Raw genomic sequence first — 27,153 nt, forward strand, 5'->3', positions numbered from 1 at the left:
TTAGGTAGTTTTCCGTAAGCTTCATTTTTGTGATTTTGGTAACTATTTTATATTTATTTGCCCAATCCATCTCAACTAGGCAATCTAAATTGTACTCACCATTTACATCCCAAGGTATTTTAGTATATCCACCTCACACATTTCCATTATATATCCAGTAACAGACAAAATATCAAAATTGATGCCTCATTATGACATGTATGATATCACAGACTATCACATGTATTCAAAATTGATGCCTGAATTTGACCTGAACCAATTGACCTATAACCTGACCTTTGATGACCTTACAGCCTTTTTTAATCTCTTTTCCTAACACCACATTATAGAAGATAAATACATGGTTAGTATTAAATTGTCTATGTAGAAGAGATTAGGCCTATTTAATTTATTCAGTGTTATAATCAGTGAGTACATTTCTATAGATGGTATAAAAAGGATTTAATGTATTCTATTCATGTACCCTACTTGAACATGTTGAAAAGAATAAATTATGGTTTGTTATGAAACACGCATCTGAGTTACTAGGATACATGTAAACAAAAAAATATATAGGGCTAAAATGACTTACTATACAATGGTTTAAAAGCACCTTTTTTCCTTTTTTTTTATTTCACATGATCCGTGCATATATCGCCTAGCTATAAATGAAAAAATATTTTTTAGACCAATCAAACCAATATATGGGTGTAGTACGCCCTTAAGGGGTGGTGCAATAATTATGTGTACCCCGGTGGTGAATTATAGGGGGGGGCAAAGATTTTTGGCACGGCCAAAGGGGAGGGGGCAAGCGATTTTTGGCAGACCATTTTGAGAATTCACCACCCCGGGGGTACACATAATTATTGCACCACCCCTAATTATAAAGTATAAAACATCACAACGCAGGTTATTACATTTTGAGACTATGTCGCCAATATTGTTCACAGATACGTTACCATATTTGTAATGGATAGCAATCTGTCAAAATAACTGGCTATATGTATGTTCTCATATGTGATGGATCAAGCAGGCTCCATAGTTATATTATATATGTGGTACATGGTTTCAAAGTAAAAAAAATCAGGTCTATTAATGGCAAAAAATCCTCACGTTACGTTCATGTCGTCAAAGATACGTTACCTAAATTCTACTGCCCTCGGAAAAAACGCTGTGATAAATGAAGCCAAATACCATACCAGACTTAAGTACCTTGGGTGATGACTGATCAAGTATGGGTATTAAGTCGGTAAATTTTTACACTCCCTTGCACGATTAAGACAAAAGTGTGAAAGGGCTTCACAGATACGTTCCCACAGATACGTTACCCCCAATGCGTACAAGTAATATTGCTCAAAAATGAAGTATTGTTGAAAAATCACCCATGCATTGTTTTGTGCTCTGAAACTATTACAGTTTACGATTCAGAATGATTTTCATGAATTCTTCGTGGTTGGAATTTTGCAATTCCGAGACCAAACTTGAACGCTTTTTCGGAGAATGGGAGCCATTCCCTTTAAGGGATTTTTTTTATTAATCATGTGTATAATTCAGGCCTACGTGTCCAAATACAATGACCCTTGAACATTTTGGCTTTGGGACCGTTCAATATTTGTTTTGAGGTAGAATCAAACTTTTTTGAGGTCTTAAGGGGGAGTCTGATTTAAAAAATTTTAACCAGGGGGTTAAATTTTAAATTGAGAGAATTGGAAAAATATAAGTGGGGATCCAAAAATTTTGAGTTGGTTGATTTCTTTTAAACAACTCAAAGCTGAATCTTGTTGATTTTGTTGACATGCATAGAAGGTTTCAAGAAACATTAAGATATGTTATTAAGGTATGTGCAGTTCATGAGTTACCATGTTCTGAAGTGAGACAGAAAGAATTTGGCTGGTAATCTTTCAAGTATCTTGTTCTACGAACTTATTGACCGCCCTCGTATGTCATATTGAGATAAAAGATCAAAACAACGACATTTTTATTTTGTCCCATTTTCACTGTGCATGAACTAGGTAACTTCACCTAGAAACGTTTCGACTCCATTAAATTGATTTACAACATCCAAATTTGTCTTATTTTCTTGTTCAACAGTTTTCAACAATTCAAGTTGAAATACGCACGCACACATTTCAGTTGTCATTTAAATGTCACCTTTTCGTCACTTAGGTCGCGGCATCTTACAACTCATAATTATCTCATTATCCTGTTAAAACAAGAACTATGAACCCTCCCATCATTAAGAATTGTCCCCTATTTCAGGGTGATGAGCTGTGATGAAATCAGTGACCCCCATATTTTATAGACTCCCCTTACAGGCGCATTGCACCAAAAAGTCATATCACGACCCGCGTGATGTCAATTTCGGCGTCACTTGTTCACAGAAATCAAAATGTTTACGACGGTCATTCAGATGAAGATAATGTCTCTATTTATGACAATACTAATCTTCAGCACTTGGTAGATCGAAGGAATGTTTACGAAGAGCTCGAGCAAATTCTGAAAACAAAATAAAGAATATTTAAAAATTAAAATAGACCATGAAACAAACACACAAACAAAATAACAATAACCATGCAGTCGAGAAACATTTAATGTTCTTCACTGTTTCAGTGGTGCCACATTGTGAAACGTCATGCGAAACGTTCATACATTATTCATTATTCATTATTCATTATTCGTACTTGTCGAATTATACAATAAGATTTGTCCCAGACGATTAAAGGTCAGGTATATTGCTCGGACAACATCATATCATTGGCAAGGTAATATTATGAGGACAATGAAAATGACTCTTTTTTTGAGAAATAAGACGTTTAAAATTGATATTCCGCAAAAACCAACTTAAGCGATGAGTTCCTTCGAACGAGACAGATTTGACCTAGAAAAAAATTTACGTCATGAAATGACTGTGCCTGCTCTGCGAGAAGGGACTATAAACATTCTCAATGCACAGAACATATACGGTTGTTGTTCACAGAAAAAAACTCTGAATTAAGTATTACAAATTTAATGGTTTTTAAACATATGGATAAAATCAGCCGCTTCTTTATTTTTTACATATTAGTAAATTGTGATATTAGGGCCTACAATTCATATGTATATCAATATCATGAGAAATATTTGGGCTAAAAAATAAAAAAATAATTTGAGCTTAGAATTTCAGCGTGATCAATCTGAGACTAGCATATAAACCGTGTTAAGTCCACAAACTCATGTATCTGATTTCCTTGTGCGATATTGCAATGCTATAGTTATTATAGTTTCAGTTGGATGAAATATTACAAAGCAAACGCATAGTAACAATACCAAATACCAAATGAGAACAATAGTGTGCATATTGTTATGCAGCTTTGTTATGGTAAATAATAGTACAGCTCATTGTTGCTAATGTCAAACTTGTCAAAATGATTGTGATTGTATGATGAGAGCATGATATAGTGTCCGCTTCATTTACTTGCGTCATCAGCCAAACGGGGGAAGAACACGTACGAGCCCGAAATTTACCCACACAATTTCTCCTTTTTCAGGAGAAATGCGCATAAAAAATTGCAACGAGTGTAAACTTGTAATGTAATAATTATTCTCTTCGAATAGAGATAAACTTGTTTTTGCAATAAACCTGCCCTTTAATGAGACGAAAATTGTGTCTATAAACGGGGACAAAATTGGCTTTGCCCCCTCACACCAAAGTCCTGGCTACGCTACTTATCATAATTATATTATAATAACCATATTCATAAAGCATGTAATCACTTTAATAAAGAAATGTAATTTTCCCACCTGCGTAATCTATGATGCCATTGGAGTTACGATCCGCTAGAGTTACGGCTTTGTTTATTTCCTTCAATGTAACTTCAGAGGTAAGTTGTTGTAGTTTCCATGAAACCTCCTCAAATCTGGAATAAATGTCAGTCATAAAATTACAATTGGGATGTGTAATCAAAAACAACATGTCAATGTTTGAATGTCAAGTTATATAGTTCGCACAATTTGACTTCCAGGGGGGCTGGAAGATATTGAAAAAACAAACTTTCCCCACTATTACTAGTTAGCTCAATCGATAAGGCGTTCGACTATGGTGCGAGAGGTTGCGGGTACGGGTTCGAACCCTGACCGGACCTAGTACGCTCTCGTGGAAAAATTGAGTTAGCTTGAAATTCCCTTGGACAAGGAACTTACTGCCAATTTGTCTCGTTGCAACCCGTACGAAACTCGGGGAGCTGATCCTGGTTGCGTAGGTTATTTGTGGAATGTGTAGGGTGTGCGCTATTGCAGCAAAGTCCCTGAATTGTTGTTTAATGGTTTGTGGAATGATGTGGGCCGTAGTGGTCAGCGACAACCTGTAAAGTGTGCTAAGGCTTGTGGATCAACGTCTAGGCGTTGTGCCTGTGCGTAGCGTACTATAAATCACTGCGCTTTTTCCCCTTTTTTTTTACTGAAAACAAAACAAAAACAAAAACACCTGGCCAATACCTAGTCCAACGGCAGTAAAAAAACACCTCCACCTCAACTTCAAGCCCCTCTGGAAGTAAAATGGTGCGTCCCTAAAGGGTATAAAACGTTTTAATAACATTCAAAAACATTTTTGAAAACCTGCTGCCAAACATTCTAACATAATGTTAAGGGTTGACGAACTATTTTGCAAAAATGTTCGCCACAAAATATTTTAAACAACATTTTAAAAATTATGTTGTAGTGTTTTAACAAAAATTAATATTTTCATGACCATTATTTAACTCGACGTTTTAAATGTTATTAAACGCATTGTGTGTAGGTTTTTGAGGAAGTTAATAACAATTGGTAAGTTTTTAGCGGGTTCGCCGTCGGACAAGTTTAGAACTGTCAAGCTTTCGTCAGGAGTAGCTCTGACTTCTTCACGACAAAGTAGACCTACTTAAGAATGGGCTATTCCTGAAAATAGATGCACACCCTATAGAGGAGTTCGGATTTCCAGACTTTTGTCCAGCTAGTGGTGAATGTTGGAAATCCATACTTTTAAAGAGTCCAAAGGCGAAAACATTCAGCAGAAAAATAGTACTAAGTCAGAAATCCTGAATTTGATAGCTCATTTTAGACATTTTGTGATTTTCCCTTCATTTGATTGGATTTCCAAGCTTTTTCAAGCGACATTGGCAACTGAAATTCCAGTCGTTTTCATAAAGCAGAAATCAAAACATTTCTTTGATTAAAAAGTTACTCCTCTGTAGGAGGTGTGCATTTTTTTTTTCTGAAATAGCCCAATGAGACATGTAGGCCGCCCCTTACCTACTGGTGGCTCTTAAAAGGGCCGTTCACTGACGACGGTCTCCTGTCAACATAGAACATGCAGATCTCCCCTATCTGCTAATGTAAAACTTTTGATGGCTCTGAAAAGAGCCGTTCACTGAAGACTGTCCCTTGTCAACAGAGAACAAGCAGACATCACCTATCTGCTAATGTAAAATGTTTGGTTGCGCTGAAGACTGCTCCTTGTCTTTAAAATATACAAACTGATTAACTTAAGTTAATATCTCATCTCTGTATATTTTAAGGTCAAGTAATGAGACATTGAATGAAATTAATCAGTTTGTATATATTGCTTTACATTTTAGTCAAAAATGGTGCCATTTACGTCACATAAATGTATTAAAACGTGTTATTATGATGCAATTTTTTCTTTTTTGCTGAATATTCAAAGGTCAAATGGTGACACATTGACTGATATTATTCAGAATGTATTTTTACTTGTATATTTTAGGTGAACATGTTGTGCCATTTGCGTCACATGTATGGAGATGTCAAAACATGTTTTTTACTGAATTTTAACCTGTACAGTGCAAATGACAGCCATTTCAAAGTCAAGTGATGAGACATTGACTGAAATTTATCTGTACATTTTGCTTATTCATTTTAGGCAAAAATGGTGCCATTTGCATCATGTAAAGATGTCAAAACATGTTTTTTAAAAACAATTTTAACATGTACAGAGCAAATGGCAGCCATTTTGAATATTTCAAAGTCAAGTGATGATACATTCGCTGAAATTAATCTGTTTGTATATTTTGCTTATATATACATTTAAGGTTGACAGTAGTGCCATTTCCATCACATATGTTTTTTATAAAGATTTTTAACATGTACATTACAGTTTTTACCAGTTTTTACTGGTTCTGTTAGATATGAGCGCGGCATTTGATACTGTCGATAACAAAATCTTGATAGACCATCTTAATAAGCGTTTTGGAGTTTGTGGTGTGGCATTAGAGTGGTGTCGTTCCTATTTGCAAGGATGGACAAGGCAAGTCAGCATAGGTGGCCATCTATCTGATCCCGTTGTTGTTGAATTTAGAGTTCCTCAAGGATCGGTACTCGGTCCTTTGAAATTTACCATCTATAACACCATGATTTCTTGTACATTTGGTGATTTGGGGCCCCTGAGTTTATTTTGTTTGTATTATCCCAAGTAACATATGTGCTAAATTTGGTTCTGGTAAGAAATTACAGTAGTTTTTATCCTGGGATGTACCTGCCTATTAAGATTAGATCAAAATCAGTTCAAAGTCATAGGACAACCTTACGGCGCACAATTCAGAAAAAAAAATTCATGCAAAAATGCATAAAAAGCAAAGGGGAATCAAAGACTTATTGAAAGGGGTTACTTAAAGGAGTATTTCTTGATCCTATCATCCTCTATTTATGTCATTTTTCATTAGATATCCACGAAAAAAACCTATTCCCAATATTCCCGATTTTGCGTTCGCGAGTTATGCATGATTATGTGTATTACACTGCTCCATAGACAATGCGTTGTAATTTCGTTCTGGTGCAGTAGAACGAAATTCAAATTTCACGATATCTTTGCTAATCGAATTAATCGGCAAGAAATATTATGTATACATAAACATTATGTAGCCAGAGGTTTCCAGTGATATAAAAATCTCAACTTTTTTTGAGAAAAGTGGGGGATGAGGCTGTGGATCACGAAATGCCCTTTTAAACTATCTGAGATGTATTTTTTGTTTTTGTTTTTGTTTTGTTTTTCTGGTAACGAATTTGACCGTAATTATTTGAAACAAATGTTTCAGCCTATAATCACTGCGTACCTTAATAAGCCGTCACCGTCTTCGTCAAACATTTTGAAAGCTTCAAGGATGAATTTATCTGCTTGTCGGACATGCGAAGGCGGTTTTGTAGATCTGAATGCACGTTGAAACTCACTTAAGCTGAGTTTACCATCTCCTGAAAAAAGTATATTGTTGCTTAAATTAATATGTTTACTGTTTTTGCTTACAATGTAGGGGCGGGGGTTTCACTTCATCACAATAAAAAAGTATTTACAAAAATCAAAGACGTTTTGGAGTAATAGATTTTAAGGACCGTTCACAAACACTTGTTAGGGCCTGATGCAAAAAAAATTTCATCGCAAAAATTTTTGGGCCGCCCTTTACAGATCTCAAAATTGTAAGGGCCCCCCTTTTTGACATCAAATTTATGGGTCAACCCCATAGAAAAGCATATAAACTCAATTTTCCCAGGAAAATTTGTGGTCATTTTGTTCACCCCCCCTAGGAGGGTCAACATTTTTCAGGGGCCCCTTTTTGCATCAGGCCCCCTAACAAGTGTTTGTTAACGGTTCCTTAGTGTAATGAATGACTGACGCAATAAAAAAAAAGAGAAATAAAGAAACATTTTTGTGATCCATCAAGAAACAAACATTTTATATTAATTGTAAATTTAGCCTAAGTAGATCAACGGTTTAAAAATGTGTTCCATGGTCTTATTTTCAAATGTGTGCCCTCGCCCCTAAAAAAAAAATGCCGAGTGATTGTTTTCTCCTTTTTTTATTGTATTGTGCTACAAACGGCAAAGAAATAATGTCGCCATTTATTAGAACCAAATGCAATACCGATAAACGTTAGAAGCCCGTTTGGGTGGAACATTTTGTTTTGGTGAGAATCTTGAATGATAAAAACCCGTTTTGTTATATATTATCAATATCTTGATTGTGGGACGCTATTTTGTTCATTTGTATACCTACATTATTATTAAACTTGCTGTCACTCGCTATACCACTTAAATTTCACTCTAAATTGAAGCTACTGTTGCAAAAATCGAGGTTAGAACATTCAAGGTTGTGGGGATCCAGTTGACCAGGCAAACTTTCCCAATTAAGGGAGGTGTAATGAGCGAACCGTGGTTTGGATTCCAGAGGGAGGGTGTCTGTAAGAGGCACAGCCATCAGAAAATGAATAACTGAGATCGCGCGCCAAATAAACTTACTGCAGTAATTTTCCAAGTCTTTAAAAAAAATAGACATAGGTGGGAATCGAACCCGGCACCTTCCGTTTCTGAATCAACAGATAGTATCACTAAGCCAACTTCCTATCCGCACTAAAACCTGTGATATTAATTCTTGATAATGTTTAACGGAAAAATCAATACTAATGTACGATGTCATTCAAAATCAAATAGAAGTCCCACAACTAAAGTAGCAATCGATAAATCTGCTCACTCAATCATCAAATAATCAATCGAAAAATAAATAAATGAATAAATGAATGAATGAATGAATGAATGAATGAATGAATGAATGAATGAATGAATGAATAAATAAATAAATGAATAAATGAATAAATGAATAAATGAATAAATAAATAAATATAAATAAATGAATAAATAAATAAATAAATAAATAAATAAATAAATAAATAAATAAATAAATAAATAAATAAATAAATAAATAAATAAATAAATAATACAAAAAGAAATTATAAATTAGTATCCTACGCTGGAAAAATAAAGCAGCATAAGAAAAGTAACAGACACACGGTTTCGAACAAGCGACGATCAGAACAGCAACGAAGAAACGGGCTACAACGCCTTAGACCGCTCGGCCATAGAAAAAAATATATTAACCTTTAACGTTACGCAATATTGGCGCATGACACGGGCACATGTCTGCGGGTAAAGATACTGCATGATAGAAAGGCGTGCAAAGGGTCTATCCCTGAAGTTAATGGTCATTGACATGTAACCAATTCTTTGTATACCAGCCGTATACCAGCTACAGTCAACCTATACAAAGAAGTATATTAGTAGGCGTTGACGCAATCATGAATGCGGGAAGTATAAAACCATAGTCGCCACTCGTGCACTTGTTTGAGTCCACAGGAATTCCGAAAACAGTCTTCAACCCCGAATTCAGAGGTCGAGTTTGGGTTGTTACATGCAAATTCAAACTAATTATATCATGAAAAAACCCACCAAGAGGACTACGATACTTATTCAGAGCCAATCTACATTCTGTTATTTACAAAAGCCGACGATCAAAGTAAAATTATAAAAGGAGCAAGACCAGATATCAACGTTAAATCACGGTAAGCCTAAAATCGCATCGAAAACGCCAAAATGCAGTCACAAAATTTATAATATTACTAAATCACCACAACGAATTGTAACGTAGGTATGCAGAAAAGAGTTGTATTAGCAATAACAAAGTATGTGCAAAAAGATTTGTCTTTGGCATGTCGCTTTTTTGAAATATCGCCAAAATATGAAATTTTGGAAAAACGCCCCAAAATTCAAAACAAACACGAACCTTCCAAAATAAATATATATTAGCACTCGGCGGCCCAGTCACTACCTGTCGCTGTGATTTGGGGTAACTAGTTGCTTCCCTTCTCCAGATACCTGTACTTCAAGGTCGCTCATACCCCATGCCTTAAGTAGGCTTAAAATAAAATCAAGTCAATGTTCACCTCTATACCACCAAACTTTGTACAGCTCCCAACTTTTTTTTATTTTTTTATATAAAATGCAAGGTGAACAATAGCCCAATAGGAATGACCATGTCAAGCACTTATATAGGCAACAGGGCACTATATTAGTAATCCGTATGGGCTAATCAGTGGTTCACAGCAGCTTAGGAGAGTGACAAGAACCCTCTGCTAAATCATAATCCCAAAAGATGTTGATGTACACGGCTCTTGAAGGATTGAGCCCCATAATCAGTGATCTCTCCAACTACACAATCCGGGATTCCATTCCAAACATGTACTGCAACATGGACAAAAGTTCTGCCTGTTGACAAGGTTCTTGAGACTGGCTCAGTCAGTGCATGACTTGGCATTGAGAGACTGGTGCGAGTGGCTCGTCTGATCACGTAAGGCTTGGGCAGCAATGCTTTCAAGTCTGGCGCGGGCACAAGCTGGTGTGCATCTTGTAGAGCACAGATGCAGCAGCCACCTGTCGTCTGTGATGTAAAGAGGGGATGTTAAGATCCATTCTTGCCTGCTGCTCGTCTACGCCAATAATCCTCAATGCTTTGCTCTGTATGGAGTCAAGGAGCTTCAGGGTGGTGGTTGAGGCACTCATCCAGCATAGTGAGGCATACTCCATAACACTACGAACCTGGGCCTTGTAAACTGTGGCTCTCCCTTTAACATCAAGCTTGTTTGCTACCCTCCTTAGTGCTCCAAGCTTCTGTCCAGCTCTGGCAGCAGTGTTGGAAATGTGCTTAGCCCAGGTGAGTTTCTTATCAATAATAACACCCAGGATTTCCAGCTCATCCATCTCTGCCAGTTTGGTGTTTCCAAAATAAAGGGCTAGTCTAGTTGGATTCCTCTTTCTTGAGATAGTCAGGGCTTTACACTTGGAGGGCTCGAAGGTGACTTTCCACTTGTCTGCCCAGATCCTCATTCTCTCCAGGTCCCGGTTGAGGCTCGCTGTTGCAGCTATGCTGTCATCACTTGATCTGATATCGCAGAATAGGGTGGAATCATCTGCATACAGATACAGGGTGTTCTCGCATTCATCTCCCAGATCATCAATAAAGACAGTGAATAGCAGCGGGCCCAGGATTGAGCCTTGTGGTACAGAGGTATTGATGGACGTACTGTTCGAGGATTGGCCAGATAGAACCACTTTGATGGACCGGTTGGATAGGTAGCTCTCAATCCAGGTCAGAAGCTTGCCAGAAACTCCTTTGCCTTTCAGCTTAGAGCAAAGTCCTTTGTGCCATACCTTGTCAAATGCTCCTTTGATGTCCAGGGCAATTAGACGCACTTCATGACCTCTGTCTAGAGAGTTGGACCATTGCTGAGAGAGGATGGTTAAGATGTCAGCTGTGCTGTGATGATGGGGTCTAAAGCCAAACTGCCTGTCTGAGATGAGATGGTGCTGCAACAGGTACTTCTGAAGCTGCTTCTGTACCACTGCCTCCATAACCTTGCTGATGTTGCTAAGAAGAGAGATGGGGCGGTACATGGATGGATTAGACTTTGAGTCCCTCTTATGGACCGGGATGACTGAAGCACACTTCCACTGGCTGGGAAACACTCCATTTGCAAAGCACAGCTCAAATAGGCGGCTGAGAGGTCTTGCTAATTCAGCACTGCACTCTTTCAGGATTCTATTGGGGATCTTATCAGGTCCATTATCAGGTTCTAATTTTTGCAAGAGCCTCCTGATGTCCTTGGCCTTGAAAACTATGGAGTCCTTAGAATTTGGTGGTATCCCCTTTACTTCTGGAGCAGGTTCTTCTGCATTCTCAAGTTGGCATATCTTAGCAAAAGTCTGTCCTAGTATTTCAGCCTTCTCCTTTGCGGTAGTGTAGACCTGGTTTTGATCTTTTATTACAGGTATGTCTGCCCTAGCTTTTCTTCCAGACAGAGTGTTGACCGTGTTCCACCACTTTTTGCTGCTCAGGCTTCCATCTGAAAGTTCTTCCCTCAGCTTGTTGCTGTACTTCCTTCTGGCTTGTTTCTCAACCTGATTGTATTCCCTTCTGGCTTCTGCAAACTTATCCTTGTTTTCCTTAGTGTTGTTTTTCTTCAACTTCTTGAACAGGCAACGCTTCCTATTTGCAGCTTCTTGCAGCTGTCATCAAACCAAACTTTGTCGCCAGTTTTTTTGGTGACAGACTTACTTGGAATGTATATATATCCATTGCATCGCTTATGATGTCAGTAACGTTACTGCAAGCTTGTTCAGGGTCGTCGGTTTGGAAGACTTGAGTCCAGTTTGCAGAAGAAAGAAAACCTCTCATGCCCCAGTAGTCAGCTTTGTCATAGCGCCAAACCTTCCGTTTGTAAGGTTTATCTCTGTAGATGGGCACCTTCAACTTAACTAAGACAGGATTGTGGTCTGATGTGCCTAGTCTTGCAAAAGTTGTAGCGGTTGAAGACAGGTCAGTCAGAACCAGATCTAGGATTTGGTCCTCCCTAGTTAGCTCAGTAACAATTTGTTTTAGCCCAAGAGAGTTGGACATCTCCAATGTGCGTCGGCCAGCTGCATCTGTCTTGCGACTACCAAGCCATTCTATGTGGTGGACGTTGAAGTCTCCAAGTAAGACCATAGATTGGGCGCTGAACTCGGTAAGTTTAGACAAGGTGTTGGTATCCAAGTAGCTGATCATATCACTGTTGCTATCCGGTGGTCTGTACACTGCAGCAACCAGTAGCTTCCGAGATCTAAGAGCCACTGAGAACCACATCAGTTCCAGGTCTGTAGGGTCCAGGTCCTTGTCGTGGAAAATTGCGATACCTTCCAGGCAGTAGACAGCAATCCCTCCTCCTCCTGTTGTATTGGGTCTATCCCTGCGGCAGCATATTGAGTAGCCAGGGATGGTAATGCAGTCAGCTCCATCCTTTATTGAGGAGTCCAAGAATGTTTCCACAACAACGACAATAGCAGGCTTAAGCTCATTGCACAAATTGGAAAGCTCTCCTAAGTTTGATCTGAGGCCTCTGATGTTCACCTCCAGTATACTCATATCCGTTTCACGTAGTCGATGGACGTGCGTTGGTCGTCTCCGTTTAAATCTGTCCTTTCGAGGCTTGTTTGTCTTTTTCGTAGCAAGTTGTTTACAGGGTTAGGGGTTGCTGGCCCCGTCACCCCAGAATCGCACCTAAGCAGTGCGGCAAGGATGTACGCTAGCATGGCCTGAACTGAAAGCATCCTGGGACTCATAACAGTTCGGGTATCCAGATGAAGTTGATACCGCTCATATACTTGCACATATGTATCGGCTATATCCATTGCCCATAGGGTGCAAACAGAATTGGGGTCAAAGGTCATTAAGGGGCATTACCGGTATGTAACCAAATACCTTCAAAATGCTTCTTCTGCCACATACTACATAGCACAATGATGTCACTTACACATGTGCATTGGCTTTACCCAGTGCCCATACCTTGCACACAGAATTGGGGTCAAAGGTCATTAAGGGGGTAAAATCTATTTTGCCTTATCTTAAGGGTGTGGGGCTCAAACTCAGTGACAACAAATCTCATGACCAGGGGAACATTTTACAGGGGTCAAGTCAAAGGTCACGCAGAGGTCAAATTTTAGAAGTGCATTTTCTGGACATCTGTAAGGGCACAGGGTTCAAACTCCGTGACAACAAACTTAATGGCTAGGAGAATATTTTGGAACACTTTGCAGGGGTCATGTCAAAGGTTAACTGGGGTCAAATCATATAGTTTCATTTTCTGGATATCTGTATGGGCCTCAAACTCAGTGACAACAAATCTCATGAACAGGGGAACAGTTTGCAGGGGTCAGGTCAAAGGTCATGCAGAGGTCAAATTTTCGAAATGCATTTTCTGGGCATCTGTAAGTCGTATGGGACTCAAACTCTGTGACAACAAACCTCATGACCAGGGGAACATTTTTGGAACATTTTGCAGGGGTCAGATACCTCCAAAACACCAACATGCCCCAGCTAGGTTTGTGGTCTATGACCACCATTTGCCACTAGTTCGTTCTTTCTTTCTTTCTTTCTTTCTTTCTTTCTTTCTTTCTTTCTTTCTTTCTTTCTTTCTTTCTTTCTTTCTTTCTTTCTTTCTTTTTTTCTTTCTGTTTTTTTCTTTTTCCTTCCTTCCTTTCTTTCTTTCTTTCTTTCTTTCTTTTCGCTCCTTCTTTCTTGCATTTTCTTTCTTTCTTTCTTTCTTTCTTTCTTTCTTTCTTTCTTTCTTTCTTTCTTTCTTTCTTTCTTTCTTTCTTTCTTTCTTTCTTTCTTTCTTTCGTTCTTTCCCTCTTTCTTTCCCTCTTTCCTTCCCTCTTTCCTTTCTTTCTTTCTTTCTTTCTGTTTTTTTCTTTTTTCTTCCTTTCTTTCTTTCTTTCTTTCTTTCTTTTCTCTTTTTCTTTCTTTCTTTTTCTTTCTTTCTTTCTTTCTGTTTTTTTCTTTTTTCTGTTTCTTCCTTCCTTTCTTTCTTTCTTTCTTTCTTTCTTTCTTTCTTTCTTTCTGTTTTTTTCTTTCTTTCTTTCTTTCTTTCTTTCTTTCTTTCTTTCTTTCTTTCTAGACAACGACAACTACGACAGCAACGTAATTTTACCAACCCTCGCAATACTTCGAAGATAAAGTTCGAGTATGTCATTCTCATATTACATTGAGCATACTGTTATCACGCCATTTACACCCACCATTATAGCATTAAACACGAACATGATTAAGGGAAAATAATAAATAACCTAGAAATAAAATCACAAAATATCTTTAAAAAAGATTACATAATAAAATAAAGCTGTATGTAAATGCTGTATCTAAATGATCAGTTTTCATAAAGGATGAGCCTGACATATTAAAATTCAACATCAGATCCAAATTGAAAGCAAATCTACACTACTCAAATTTCACTCAATACTCAAGATCCAAATTATTTGTAGACTAATATTGTATAACAAGTCACAAACTGTCCATTCTGGACATTTCGAGGGTATAACGTGAAGTGACATGCTTTTCAAAAACATCAATTTAATGATGGGTACACTGTAAATCCAAGTGTTTAGGGTTTGTGTAACACTTTTTAAACACTCAGGTGTTTAATTTTCATTTACACAGTAAAGGTATAGGACGCCTAAACACCTAAACACCAAAGCAAACACAAAGTAAACACAAAGAGTAAACATATGAGAGTATATAGATTCTAAACATTCAACATGTTTACTTTCAAACTTGTTTAGAAAGTAAACACACCAAATGTTTACAAAGTAAACACATGTGCATTTACAATATGAAAGTAAACATGTTGAATGTTTAGAATCTAAATACTCTCATGTGTATACTCTTTGTGTTTATGTGTTTACTTCGTGTTTACTTTGGTGTTTAGGTGTCATATACCATTACTGTGTAAATGAACATTAAACACCTTGCAGTGTTTAAAGAGTGTTACACAAACCCTAAACACTTGGATTTACAGTGTATACCAATCATTTTGATACAGCCTGTACTCCTAGCCTGAAGGTGGGATGTTATAGTTGATGGTGTTTGATAATACTAAGTTATAAATGCATGTGGGTAGGCATGGGCTACTTGTTCATACACAAAAACAAGAGATTTGTCCTGATTTTTAAAGAAAACATTCTTTGACGGGTGTCTCTTTTATACAATAAATTAAGCCAACGCAAGAACTAAACCACGACTCATATCGGAAAGCAATTCCAACACTCGTCGTACATTAAAGATTATAAGGGATGATATCAAAACTCGGCCGGCGGTTGAACACCGGTTCCCCCCGGTTACGTCCGGTTTCCATTGTCTAGAACAATAGAAAGTGGTCACGATCTACCACAAAGATAGTAATGAAAATGCATGATGATGGACATGATGAAACAATAAAGGAAACCACAAGGAATTGCTCCCCATTCCAGACAAATACAGCACTATTTTTTTCAGATAAAAAAATGTTATCCTCATTTGCCAAATGAATCGGAGCTAAATCTTAATTATTTAGTTAGATCTAACTGGCAATAAAAGTCAAATTTTGCAATTTGAGGAAAATGGGCTCAAAACATGGAATTTTGCATGTTTTATTACAATGATAGTCACAAAATTCTAAGGCTTATCACAAGTCTCAACATTCAAAATCTTCCAGGATCTGTGCTATAGGCCCTAGTTAACTCATAATGTTAATATTCTATGTTAGTTTTGATAATTGGTTATCATGAAGATTAGAAAATGTGTTTTCCAAAACTTAAAATGCATAACTTGGAATTAGTCTATTAAGTCTTTGGACTCGATTGTCACAGCATAAGAAAAACACCCTAAAAACGCATGTTTCAGGCCCTTATTTCCAAACATTAATATTAAAATTTGACTTTCATTGCCAGTAAGAAATAACTTAAGGATTAGGATTTAGTTATGTTTCATTTGGCAAAACAGGATAATATTTTTTTAATCCAACAAATTAGTTCTGTATTTTTAGGGAGTACCGGTACTATAGAGGTTGTGCATATGACGTATCATATGGCGGACTTCTCAAATGCAATGCATTCAACAAGGATTATAGGCGCAAGCGCCATAAAAGCAACACATTTTGATGTATAGTACCATTTTTTCAAAAAAAAATTATACTTTTTCAAATTTTTCGCCCTTTTTTTTTTACTAATTCTTTTTGCCATCCCTTCTTCTTCCACCGCCCCTCTTTTTGCCGCCCCTTCTTCTTCCGCCGCCCCTTCGTTTTGGCCGCCCCTTGCTTTTACCCCGGGGGCCTCGCGCCCCCAAAGCCCCCCAAAACAAATACCCGCATGTCCTATAATTGAAGGCCAGTTTAGTAAAATCTAGTTTACGTCTGACGTCAGGGCACTAGGGGCGGTGTGATTGGTTGCTAACCTGCGCAGTACGGCATTTTTGGTCTGGTTGACAGGACGTAATACGCAAACTAGTCTTTTTAATTATGTCTTATAGCCTACTAGTATTTCCTACCATTCTTTTCGTATTTGTCGTAGAATGTTCTAATCCTGGTGACGAATTCGTCGACTTCAGGACCATGATCAATACGTTGTACAACTAAAGTCATTTCTAGCGGGGATAAGAACCCATCGTTGTCCAAGTCGTACAGTATGAATATAGCTATGGTTAAAACACAATTAAAACATTTGATTAGAAAACACACTAGAGCACAAAATGTCTCACTGATATTCATACCGTGGTGCGCGAAATTTCAACCTCCCCCCCCCCCAAAAAAAAAACACCCCAAACTAGTATCTATCTGAGACAGATGAATATAGCTATGGTAAAAACACAATTAAAACAATTTGATTAACAAAATGTTAGAAAAACATGCTAGAGCACAAAATGTCTCATACCGTGGAATTAAAAAACAAAAAAAAAACAAAAAACTAGCATCTTATAATCTGAGACAGTATTAAAAAGACTACCTTGCGTCTGACGTCACTGTCAATCAAACTCCCCAAGACCCTTAATAGTTTTGCTTATAAATAGTAGCGCGTAAAAGGAAGGTTGATTCATCTGGTGCTATATCCGAACCCTATAAGAACTAAATAAATATTTATTCAAACACTATTCGAAACCGCGTTAAACACCTCGGTCAGTTCGCCTAATTAACACTACATGTAGTTCATCAACGTCCCATGTTCTGAAAGGTGTAAGAAAGATGCATTTATTGTAAGTATAACACAGACTGACAAGTTTGTGCTTTTACTGCACTCTTAGGGAAATTCCCGTCTACATTATGCGCAATTACATGCAGAAATACTCTGAATGACACTTCAATATTTAATAAGGCTAATATTTGAAAATGTATTTTTAAAAAAGGCTGTCTATATCTGTTGCTCCATTTCAAATTCACCTAATATTTTCTGTCTGTGCTATTAAGGTTATACGAGATATTGTTGGTCGAAGCAGCCACAAAAAAAACAATTTCGTTATCTGAATCAATGTATTATTGAAAAATAACACTTTGGTGTTTTGCAAAAGTTCATTCTACAAATCATATACTTTGAAAACCTGCTTAATTTATTGTTGTTAATGAGTTATGTACGTTTTACAAAAGTGTTGTTGTTTCAGCCCTCTTTACAACATAACTCAAGAACCACAGGACCTACAAAAGTAAATCTGTGATATTTGAATTCTTCTACACGCTCGCTATGAATTGAGAAATGCAATTTTTGCTAAAGCTCACTACCATTCGCAAGATGCTGTGAACTACATTTTTTTGTTGCTGCTTCGACCAACAGCATCGTATTACCTTAATACTTGTCACAGACAGAAATTAACCGCCATGTATGTACAAGAAATTCGTTTAAAACAGATCGTACATTTGTAAACAAGAACACGTCCACTTAACTGGTTCATACTTTCGGGAGTTTAAAGTTAATGTGATATAGGCCTACTAGTAACCTCGCTGGGAACACCCGGGGAAAATGATGTTGAATTAACAAAATATAGTCTGCCACTTGTTTCCGCACTTGGTAAATATACTTTGACATAAATACGCTTGCTAAATCACAGTGTATCCCAATAATACTTACCGGATATTTGTTTTCTTATAATTCCAAAAATAGGCTATAGGCCTACACACTGGAATCACACAATTTTACAAGGATCCACAACATGCTCATCTATATCTATCAAGGCACAGTTCTTTAATCCAATGCATTTGCACATTCATTGAATGACCTTTGATTTTTTGATGACAATTTGGGTACAAAAACTCATACTCTGAAACTTGAGGTCAAATTTTGCACTATGATTGTTTAATTGAGGTTACTGACCGATGCCATTGGGATGAGGCCATTGTGTTCCATAGTGCATGTAGCATAATCGGTTTCTTACTAGTCCCATTAGTATGGATGGCGGAAACCTTCAAAATACGCCTAAGAATACGCCTAAGAATACGCCTAACCTTAGACGTCTAAGATGCATTCTTAGGCGTCTAAGATGCAATCTTAGGCGTCTAAGAATATTGCGGTAGACTTAAATCAACGAATCACAGGACCAGAAATCCCAAACAACCAATCATCTTAGGCGTATTCAATTATTGACCAATGAAATCTTAGACGCCTAAGATTTTACACGCCTAAGAATTCTTACACGTCTAAGATTGATATTTTAGTGATGGACGGTATCACCAATGTGATTTTCTCTGAGGACTTGCAGCAAAATTGATTAATTGGTTTGATTTTATTTTCGTTGGTTTGGTGTGCTGTTTTGGTGTGGCTAGTAGTAGTCAGGTATTAATGTTGATGAGCATGATGACGGCGACGACGATGACGACGATGATGATATGATGATGATGATGACGATGATTATGATGATGATGATGATGAAAATTAATACACAAACAACAAAGAGGAACAAACATGCCTAGCATATATTTATATACCTCCATGATTCTATTTTTAACATAGAAAATTTGACCTCTTGTCTTCTTGCACTTTGTAGACTGAAATTATGCATATCTGATCTCTTCAATTATAAAAGACGATTTGGCCTTGGCCCGGGGAAAAATATGTCACACGCTGTTCGAAATATAAAGACATAGTTGGTTGACCTTATAATGTGTGTGCAGTAATAACTTGACCTCTGAACGTATTGGATATAAACGCATCATACCCTACACCGTCAGATTAACTTTCTTGTTGAATGGAGGTATCGAGGTCTCTGAACTGTGTATTTTGGCTCAGTCATAGCATACGTGTTAAGAAAAAAACATACATGAAAAGTGAGCAGGGTGACACCATAGACACGTGCTCTTTGTTTAAACATTACAAGTAACATGAGTGGCAAACATTAATGTTTCATATTGTTGCAACTCCCTCCCCAATCAATGTTGGAGCCAATACTAGTCCGTTCCTATCTCAGTATCAAAACAACATTGACTGGGTGGGGGCGGGGGGGGGGTGAAAATTTCATACTAAATTTAATCCCTCATCACTGCCATCATCATCACCACCACGACTCTAATAATCATCTGACATCATTTGTATTATTCATCATCATCATCATCATCATCATCATCATCATCAACAACAACAACAGCAACAACAACACCATCATCATCATCATCATTATCATCATCATTTACACTATAGCCACACAAATAGAAATCTTACATTAACTGCATTGCAAGTCATCAGAAAAACAAAATATTTAAAACAAATTAAAGTTTTATCAGTTTGCAACAACAACATCAACTGCTAGATTATGTTCAAATGAAAAAAAGCCCATTATGTAAAAATACATTGTTCCGCCTGAGTTGTCAAAAAGTGGCTGAAAAGAACAAAACAATGGGCCATTGTGCCGAAAGGTGGGAGAACATGTACCCTATCCCCCTCCCACCCCATCACCCCTTTCTCTTTGGGATTGACGCGGGTGGCTATGGAGAGAAAATGAGTTTATTAAAAACACACCACCCAGCCATTGTTCGAAATATTCTCTAACGCACAGCGTCCGTTGTACGTTTTGATACCGTCCATCACTAGTCACGGTCAAATGGTCAATCTTAGACGTGTAAGAATTCTTAGGCGTGTAAAATCTTAGGCGTCTAAGATTTCATTGGTCAATAATTGGATACGCCTAAGATGATTGGTTGTTTGGGATTTCTAGTCCTGTGATTCGTCGATTTAAGTCTACCGCGAATTTCTTAGACGCCTAAGATTACATCTTAGACGCCTAAGAATGCATCTTAGACGTCTAAGATTGCATCTTAGACGTCTAAGGTTAGGCGTATTCTTAGGCGTATTCTTAGGCGTATTTTGAAGGTTTCCGCCATTCATACATTAGCTCAAATTACGTTTGATTTAGTTTCGTGGTCTCTATCTTCATTAAAGCCATAATGTGTAATTTGTGACGATTTAATATGCACGCGCAAACTTTCCTGACTTGGATATAGTTGATATCTTCAGTATAAAAAGGTGGTTGAGGTGAAAAGGTGTGGGAAATCCTAAAAGTCATCTTTGAGGGGTGCGTGGACAATTTCTGGAATAGTCCAATAGCAACGTCTCTTTAGGGTTCAATGTTGGACCCTCATAGTCTGGGGGCACTCACTAAAAATGAGTGACGGGGATGTTCGGCCACATTAACCCCCATTTTTTAACTCCCTCTCACCCCATGACTCCCTTTTTTTACTAAAAATCCCTCTCACACAAATGACCCCCTTTTTTGTTTTCCTGTAACCAAAAGACCCCATTTTTATCAAGAATTTTGGACAAATTTCTGATGATCTCTCACCGAATGACCCCATTTTTTCATTATTTTTATTCATTTTGTGTCAACTTTTATTTTTATTAACTTTTGTGTCAACTTTTATATTTTGAACCAAATTTTTCCCAGTCTTACGGAAAGACCCCTTTTTGGTAAGATTTGAGTCTCACGGAAAGACCCCAGGGCCTTCTCACCGAAAGACCCCTTTTTGGTGTCTAGGCTCTCACTCACCGACCCCTAGTTTCGAACTAATTGTTCGCACATCCCTGTCACTTCCAAAGTCGAGTGCCCCCCGGCCTCATAGTCCCCCACTTCAACGTTTGGGGTATTGCAGTTAGCGTGTAGGCTATATTTTAAGAAATGTAATTTGAGACCATGCAAGGAAAAGTCATCAAAATAATCAATCAAAGTAACTGAATTCAGTTTACTTAGCATAACATGTCTTCCTTTTTAATGACGCACTTTGATGCAATCTTGTGACATTAAGGGAATGAGCGTTTTGAGCGTTTCGACAGTATTTTTGTGGGACATGAGAGCACCTCAGACCTATCGAATTGCATTCTGAATACGAAGAATGTCTTTCTGATATCAAATAATTTTCATTTTATGAATTCACGATCTAATACAAATCTTATGGCAAATTATTAAAATTTGATATTTTTCACATTTTGAGATATAACAGTCCTCGAAGTAAATTTTATAAATTTAATGATATAGTCTTAAAGTGTATGTAGCTGGGAGGAAAAGCCGACGATCAATTGAAAATTTTGACCTTTCATATTGAAGATATGGATTTTTTCCCAAAAGACCTTTTTATTTTGGTGTTTTGGGAAAAAAATCCATATCTTCAATACGAAAGGTCAAAATTTTCAATTGATCGTCGGCTTTTCATCCCACCTACATACACTTTAAATATAAATCAGCAGATTTATAAAATTTACTTCGAGTACTGTTAAATATCAAAAATATCAATTTTTAATGATTTGCCATAAAATGTGTATTAGGCCTACATTGCGTATTTCATAAAATGAAATTTATTTGATATCAGAAGGACATTCTTCGTATTCAGAATTCGATATGTCTGATGTGCTCTAATGTCCCACAATAAATACTGTCCAAACGTTCATACCCCTTCCCTTAAGAATAGAAACCCAAACATAAAATTAAGCAAATTAACTCGGCCTTCGGCCTTGATGTCGGCGCTACGCGAATCTTTCACCTCGGCGCTGCGCGCTCGGTTTCGGCGCTATGCGCCCCTTCTCGTATTCATCACAATCCGAGGGAACTAATCAAGTTCTACATTTTGGGTCCAGGTGCGTTTTGCCGTTGCAACATACTCAGCGGCAATTTGGCGGCGGTAGAAAAAGAACGCGACGAAAATGGACCCTGTAAATATATCGATTGGATTTCTTGCTCAGTTTTACTGCAACGTGAATATCTGATTGGTTACTGCACCGATAGCGTCTTGTTACTTAAACTCGGGACATATGTATCAATGGACGATCAGGGCACGTGTAAGCGACTGCTCCCTTTTGTTTGGTCAAGTGGGTTATTGGTCACACTTTTTGGATTTTATGCCCTTTTTGTACCTTTTAGCCCATAAAACGTGTGCCGTTTATTCCGTTGCGTGTTTAGTAATAGAGCTGCTTTGTACACGCGGGTATATCTGTTTTGAATATCTGAATAATTACTGAACTTGTGAAACGTCTGGTGTTAAAAAGCGCAAAGATTTGGCTTTAATCAAAAAGGTGTCACGTATCAAAATTCTGACACTTTTTTAGTTGGTGCAAAATGTCCCGCATAGTTTTAAAGGTGTATACATTTTGAAACATAAAACCATAGACATCATATAATACCTAGGCCATCCTTTAAAATTAGCAAACCAACGAACAGACAAAAATATAAACAAAAACAAACAAAACAAACACCACAAAAAAGTTCATACCTCTATTTTCGTTGTCTTCTTTAGTGGTAGCATTCACGCTCCTTAATGTTTGATCCTTTGTCTTAATATCATGCCATTGTGATCGTATTTCCAGAACAAAAACACCAAATAAGGTAATCACGCAGATGAATCCTTTATGCATATACATTGAGAACGACGTGGACAAAGACACTCTAGAAAAATAAGAAAAATTGCAACACTGAATCAGAGACGTTTTAAAGTTCCTCACCCCAAATGTGTAAGGCTCATTTAACGCAGAATACTCGTATGGAATCAAAATGAAGATTACTGTATCAATATTCAAAAACACCAAAGGTAATCACGCAGATGAATCCTTTATGCATATACATTGAGAACGACGTGGACAAAGACACTCTAGAAAAATAAGAAAAATTGCAACACTGAATCAGAGACGTTTTAAAGTTCCTCACCCCAAATGTGTAAGGCTCGTTTAACGCAGAATACTCGTATGGAATCAAAATGAAGATTACTGTATCAATAATTAAAAAAAGTTGTTGCTATATATATGCCTACGAAAAAAGCAACATTTACATTATGTAATTGCATAATTGAGTTGTCGTCAAGACTCATTGCTCAAGGAGCATTATAACTGGTTACTGCATAGACCCTATAAAGAATTTTATAGGGTATGGTTATGGTTGTTTGTTTTAAATGATCTATATTGGCATAAAAAGAGAGGGTTATGACTCGCATTACCTTCCCCAGTCTAGTCAAGCTGACCCAACTTATAGGCCATTTTTTACAAACTTTTTAGGCCTATCCAACGTCTTTCGGACAATGCAGAGTTGTAAGAATTGCGTCTTGCAGACAATCCTTGGAAGATACAATGTGGTACAATATTTGCTATGAGCCTTTTAGGTAACAAGAAAAGGACTGTCAGCCTCTTTAACACCACTATAAAGGCTTCAGATTAGTGCTTGAGGCGCACAATTTGTTGACGATAACTCAGTTTTGCACTATGCAGAAACATACGTAAGCACAAATGCAAATTCGGTTGTCACATAAAATCACGTGATTTAAAATATGATCTGCTGTGTTCTTAACACGTCCAAGTTTGGGCTATTCCAGCGAAATAAATACACCCCCTATGAAAGATGTGTCCTTAAGGGTGCACGATGTATTGTTGGTCGAAAAAAAAAAAAAAAAATCGATTTTCATTATAACACTTTGATGTTTCGCAATAGCTCATTCTATAAATCATATACTTTGAAAACTTGCTTGATTTATTGTTGTTAATGAGTTATGTACGTTTTACAAAAGTGCTGTTGTTTCAGCCCTCTTTACAACTTAATTCAAGAACCACAGGACCTACAAAACTATATCTGTGATATTTGAATTCTTCTATACACTCGCTATGAAATGATCAATGCAATTTTTGCCAAAGCTCACTACCATTCGCAAGATGCTGTGAACTACCAAAATCGCAAGATCAAAATTGAAATGGAGCGGGGGGTATTCAGTACAATGACCATATGGACGTGTCGCACACATGGGTAGCATTTTCATCATTTGGTATATCAATGACCCGTTTTGAAGCCAATTTTGATATATGGATGGATGGGTCCTTTTTTTTCCAAATTTTGTCAATTATTTTCGGAAAATAGGCCAATTGTGCCTTAATCTAGCCAAAATTTTAGAAATTTCCTGAAAATGTATAAGGCAAAAAACTAAGGCAATTTTGGGTTAAATTCGGCCGAAAATTGTGACTTTTAGTATATCGATGAGACCAAATTTCTTGAAAAAATTGGTATATTGACATGATTGATGTGTCCATTTTCAAATACTCAGCAGCACACCCCTACCAAAACCAAATTTGAGCACCCCCCCGGGAAATGGAGTTACCCATTCAGGGAGCCCCATTTTAAAATACACCCTCCATGTGTGAAGATTAAGACCTTGTCTTCCATAGGGGGTATGGATTTCAACTGGAATTGCTCAATTCATTATGATACTGCCAGCTCGTTTTGTCGCTGTCATGGTTTTCAACTTTAAGCTTTCTAAAATGTCAAATGTTATAATAATGTTCTACATAATAATGACCTTGTCGAGAATGAACCGAAAAGTTTGTTTTAAAATAATTTGATATGAGCTTCTCTTTCCAATCGTTTTAATCTATAGGCAATGTCTGCCCCTGTTGCCCCCAGTAAAAACCCAAAATTACGAAAACATCCACTTTTTGCTGCAATTTTGCGCAAAATGTGTTGATTTTGCCCCCCGAAATTCACTTTGCTCAATGTCCCCCCAAAAATTCCTGGCGCCGCCACTGTTTTTTTAATATACCGCACTGCACTGCTGCACTGATACGTTCACGCGGTACCTCTGCATTGAAGCATATCATGCTGATTACTCGCACCTGTAAGATTAGTATCTTTGAAAAGACCGGTATTGTATTCAATCTATGATTGCAGACTACAGTGATTGCAGACATACACAGGTGACGAGTACAACCTGCTTGTAGTGCAGCGCGATATATTCAAAATTGTTTTCACCTATTGCTATGGTAGTTAATCCGAATTATTACGTCACTTCGCCAGCGTACATAGTTGCCACTGTTGCCATGGAAATGGAATAGAAGTAGCGGGTTACACATTTGACAACATTGCAGAAAATTTTTTTCAGACTCTTCTGAACATTTTGATATATGATTTGTTTATTTGAAACATTTGTCCAACGAAAATTTCATTGGGTTGACATGATTGAGATGTAGCTAGCCCAGAAAAAAAAGGTGATCGCTATATATTCCGATAGATTTCACATGCACAACAACTTTTGCTCCATAAGTTTTATTTATAAGATGTTAGGCTACTCTTTGCGGTTTGACAAGTGCGTTTTCCACGTATTGATCAATTTGACTAAAGCAATACACTTATTTTACCCATTTTGTTCATATTGATGTTTAATATTCTTTGCGGTATACCGCGGTATCCGCGGTATAAGGCCAAATAAATTGAAAAAACATGTTTCATGTCCGGGTTTTGGAAAAAAGGAGGAAGAGGGTGCTTTTTATATTAAATACCCATAATTGGAGCTATTTTAGTGTATACAATAATGCCTGGAAAACTTATAGTTCTTAATGATCATGTTAAGTGGTCTCGCCGTACTGGTAATTTTTAAATGTGTAAAACATTGTTATCTAAATGTTTTATGTTTATCAATCATATCTTTTCAGTATTGAACTAACAATAAATAGCACTTTTATATATTCTTTATTCTTGTCTTCTTTACCAATGCAGTCAATCATAAGGAATGAACAACCCTGTTGGGAAAAGCAATCCTGAAGAATCTATTACGGTATGCAAAGCTAAATTCTGAATAGAATACTAGTAATTCTGCTCCACCGCGCACCCCCAAATGACCCACCCCAACATGATATAGGCTACCATTGCCTAATAATAGTGTTACGAGTCGTACTGACTCAAGCCAAAATCACCTTTTACCCAAATTTACACGAATGGAAAACACACTGAAATATACTGTTTGATTAAGCTAACAAAATCTAAGTCTTTAATTGAAAGTAAGATATGATTGGTACAATTATATGACAACAAATGCACATACAAAATAATCAAGTCATTCTTTAAACTATTCAGTACTTAGCCAGCATTCTTCTTCTTGATAGAGTTCTTGCAATGTTCTGGACGGCTGATGTATATATCCTTATTCAATTGTCCTGCGACAATCAGCGAAGTCCATTGTACACTTGCGTTTATAAATATCCTTGCGAATAAAATCCTTACGTGTTGCTTTCTCCAAACACTTATCTCCTTGCGCTGCTTTCTCCAAACGCTTATCTCCTTGTGATGCTTTCTCCAAAAATGGTGCTTCTTTCACCAATCACTCTTTCTCCATGAAACAGGCTTCTTTTGACACTGTTCCACTGTATTTGACAGATGTGTTGTTTTAAATTACCAGACTCCAGCAAGTCGGCAGAAGAACTTTAATCCTTTGATGAGGAGGAGCACATTCGCGTACTCAGAAGTCCCCTTCGTTGCTTTATTAAAATAGCTCAATTATTGGCTATGTAAACTGGTTAAAATGCACTTCTTTTTTGAAGCACAAAGACCAACACACACATGTGGAGTTTTACAATCTCCCATGACATTCTGTAAGGTGCCAATTCAAGCTCTCACATTTTATACCAGTATTCATGCAAAAACCCATCATCTATTAATAAACCATTACTTCATTCACATCAGATGATGCAAGCTTGGGATTTCCCAAGATTAATTTTACACATTAACCTTTCACATTACATCACTTCCTGTTTTTTTTTTCCTATGGT

General features: G+C 37.3%; 2 protein-coding genes across 2 annotated transcripts in view; one reads left to right on the forward strand and one right to left on the reverse strand.

The window, feature by feature from the left end:
- Positions 1-27,153, forward strand: part of LOC140166041 (uncharacterized) — a 245,583-nt gene that overhangs the window by 3,560 nt on the left and 214,870 nt on the right. The window lies entirely within an intron of this gene.
- On the reverse strand, positions 1,485-23,018 carry LOC140165355 (uncharacterized). The gene is made up of 5 exons (XM_072188680.1): positions 22,851-23,018; positions 16,664-16,810; positions 7,062-7,197; positions 3,760-3,875; positions 1,485-2,475 (listed from the first exon to the last, which is right to left on the reverse strand). Exons 1-5 carry the CDS (start codon positions 22,996-22,998, stop codon positions 2,420-2,422), a joined length of 603 nt encoding a protein of 200 aa, XP_072044781.1. The 5' UTR covers positions 22,999-23,018; the 3' UTR covers positions 1,485-2,419.

This window comes from Amphiura filiformis, chromosome 12 (assembly GCF_039555335.1).
Source record: "Amphiura filiformis chromosome 12, Afil_fr2py, whole genome shotgun sequence".
NCBI lineage: Eukaryota > Metazoa > Echinodermata > Ophiuroidea > Amphilepidida > Amphiuridae > Amphiura > Amphiura filiformis.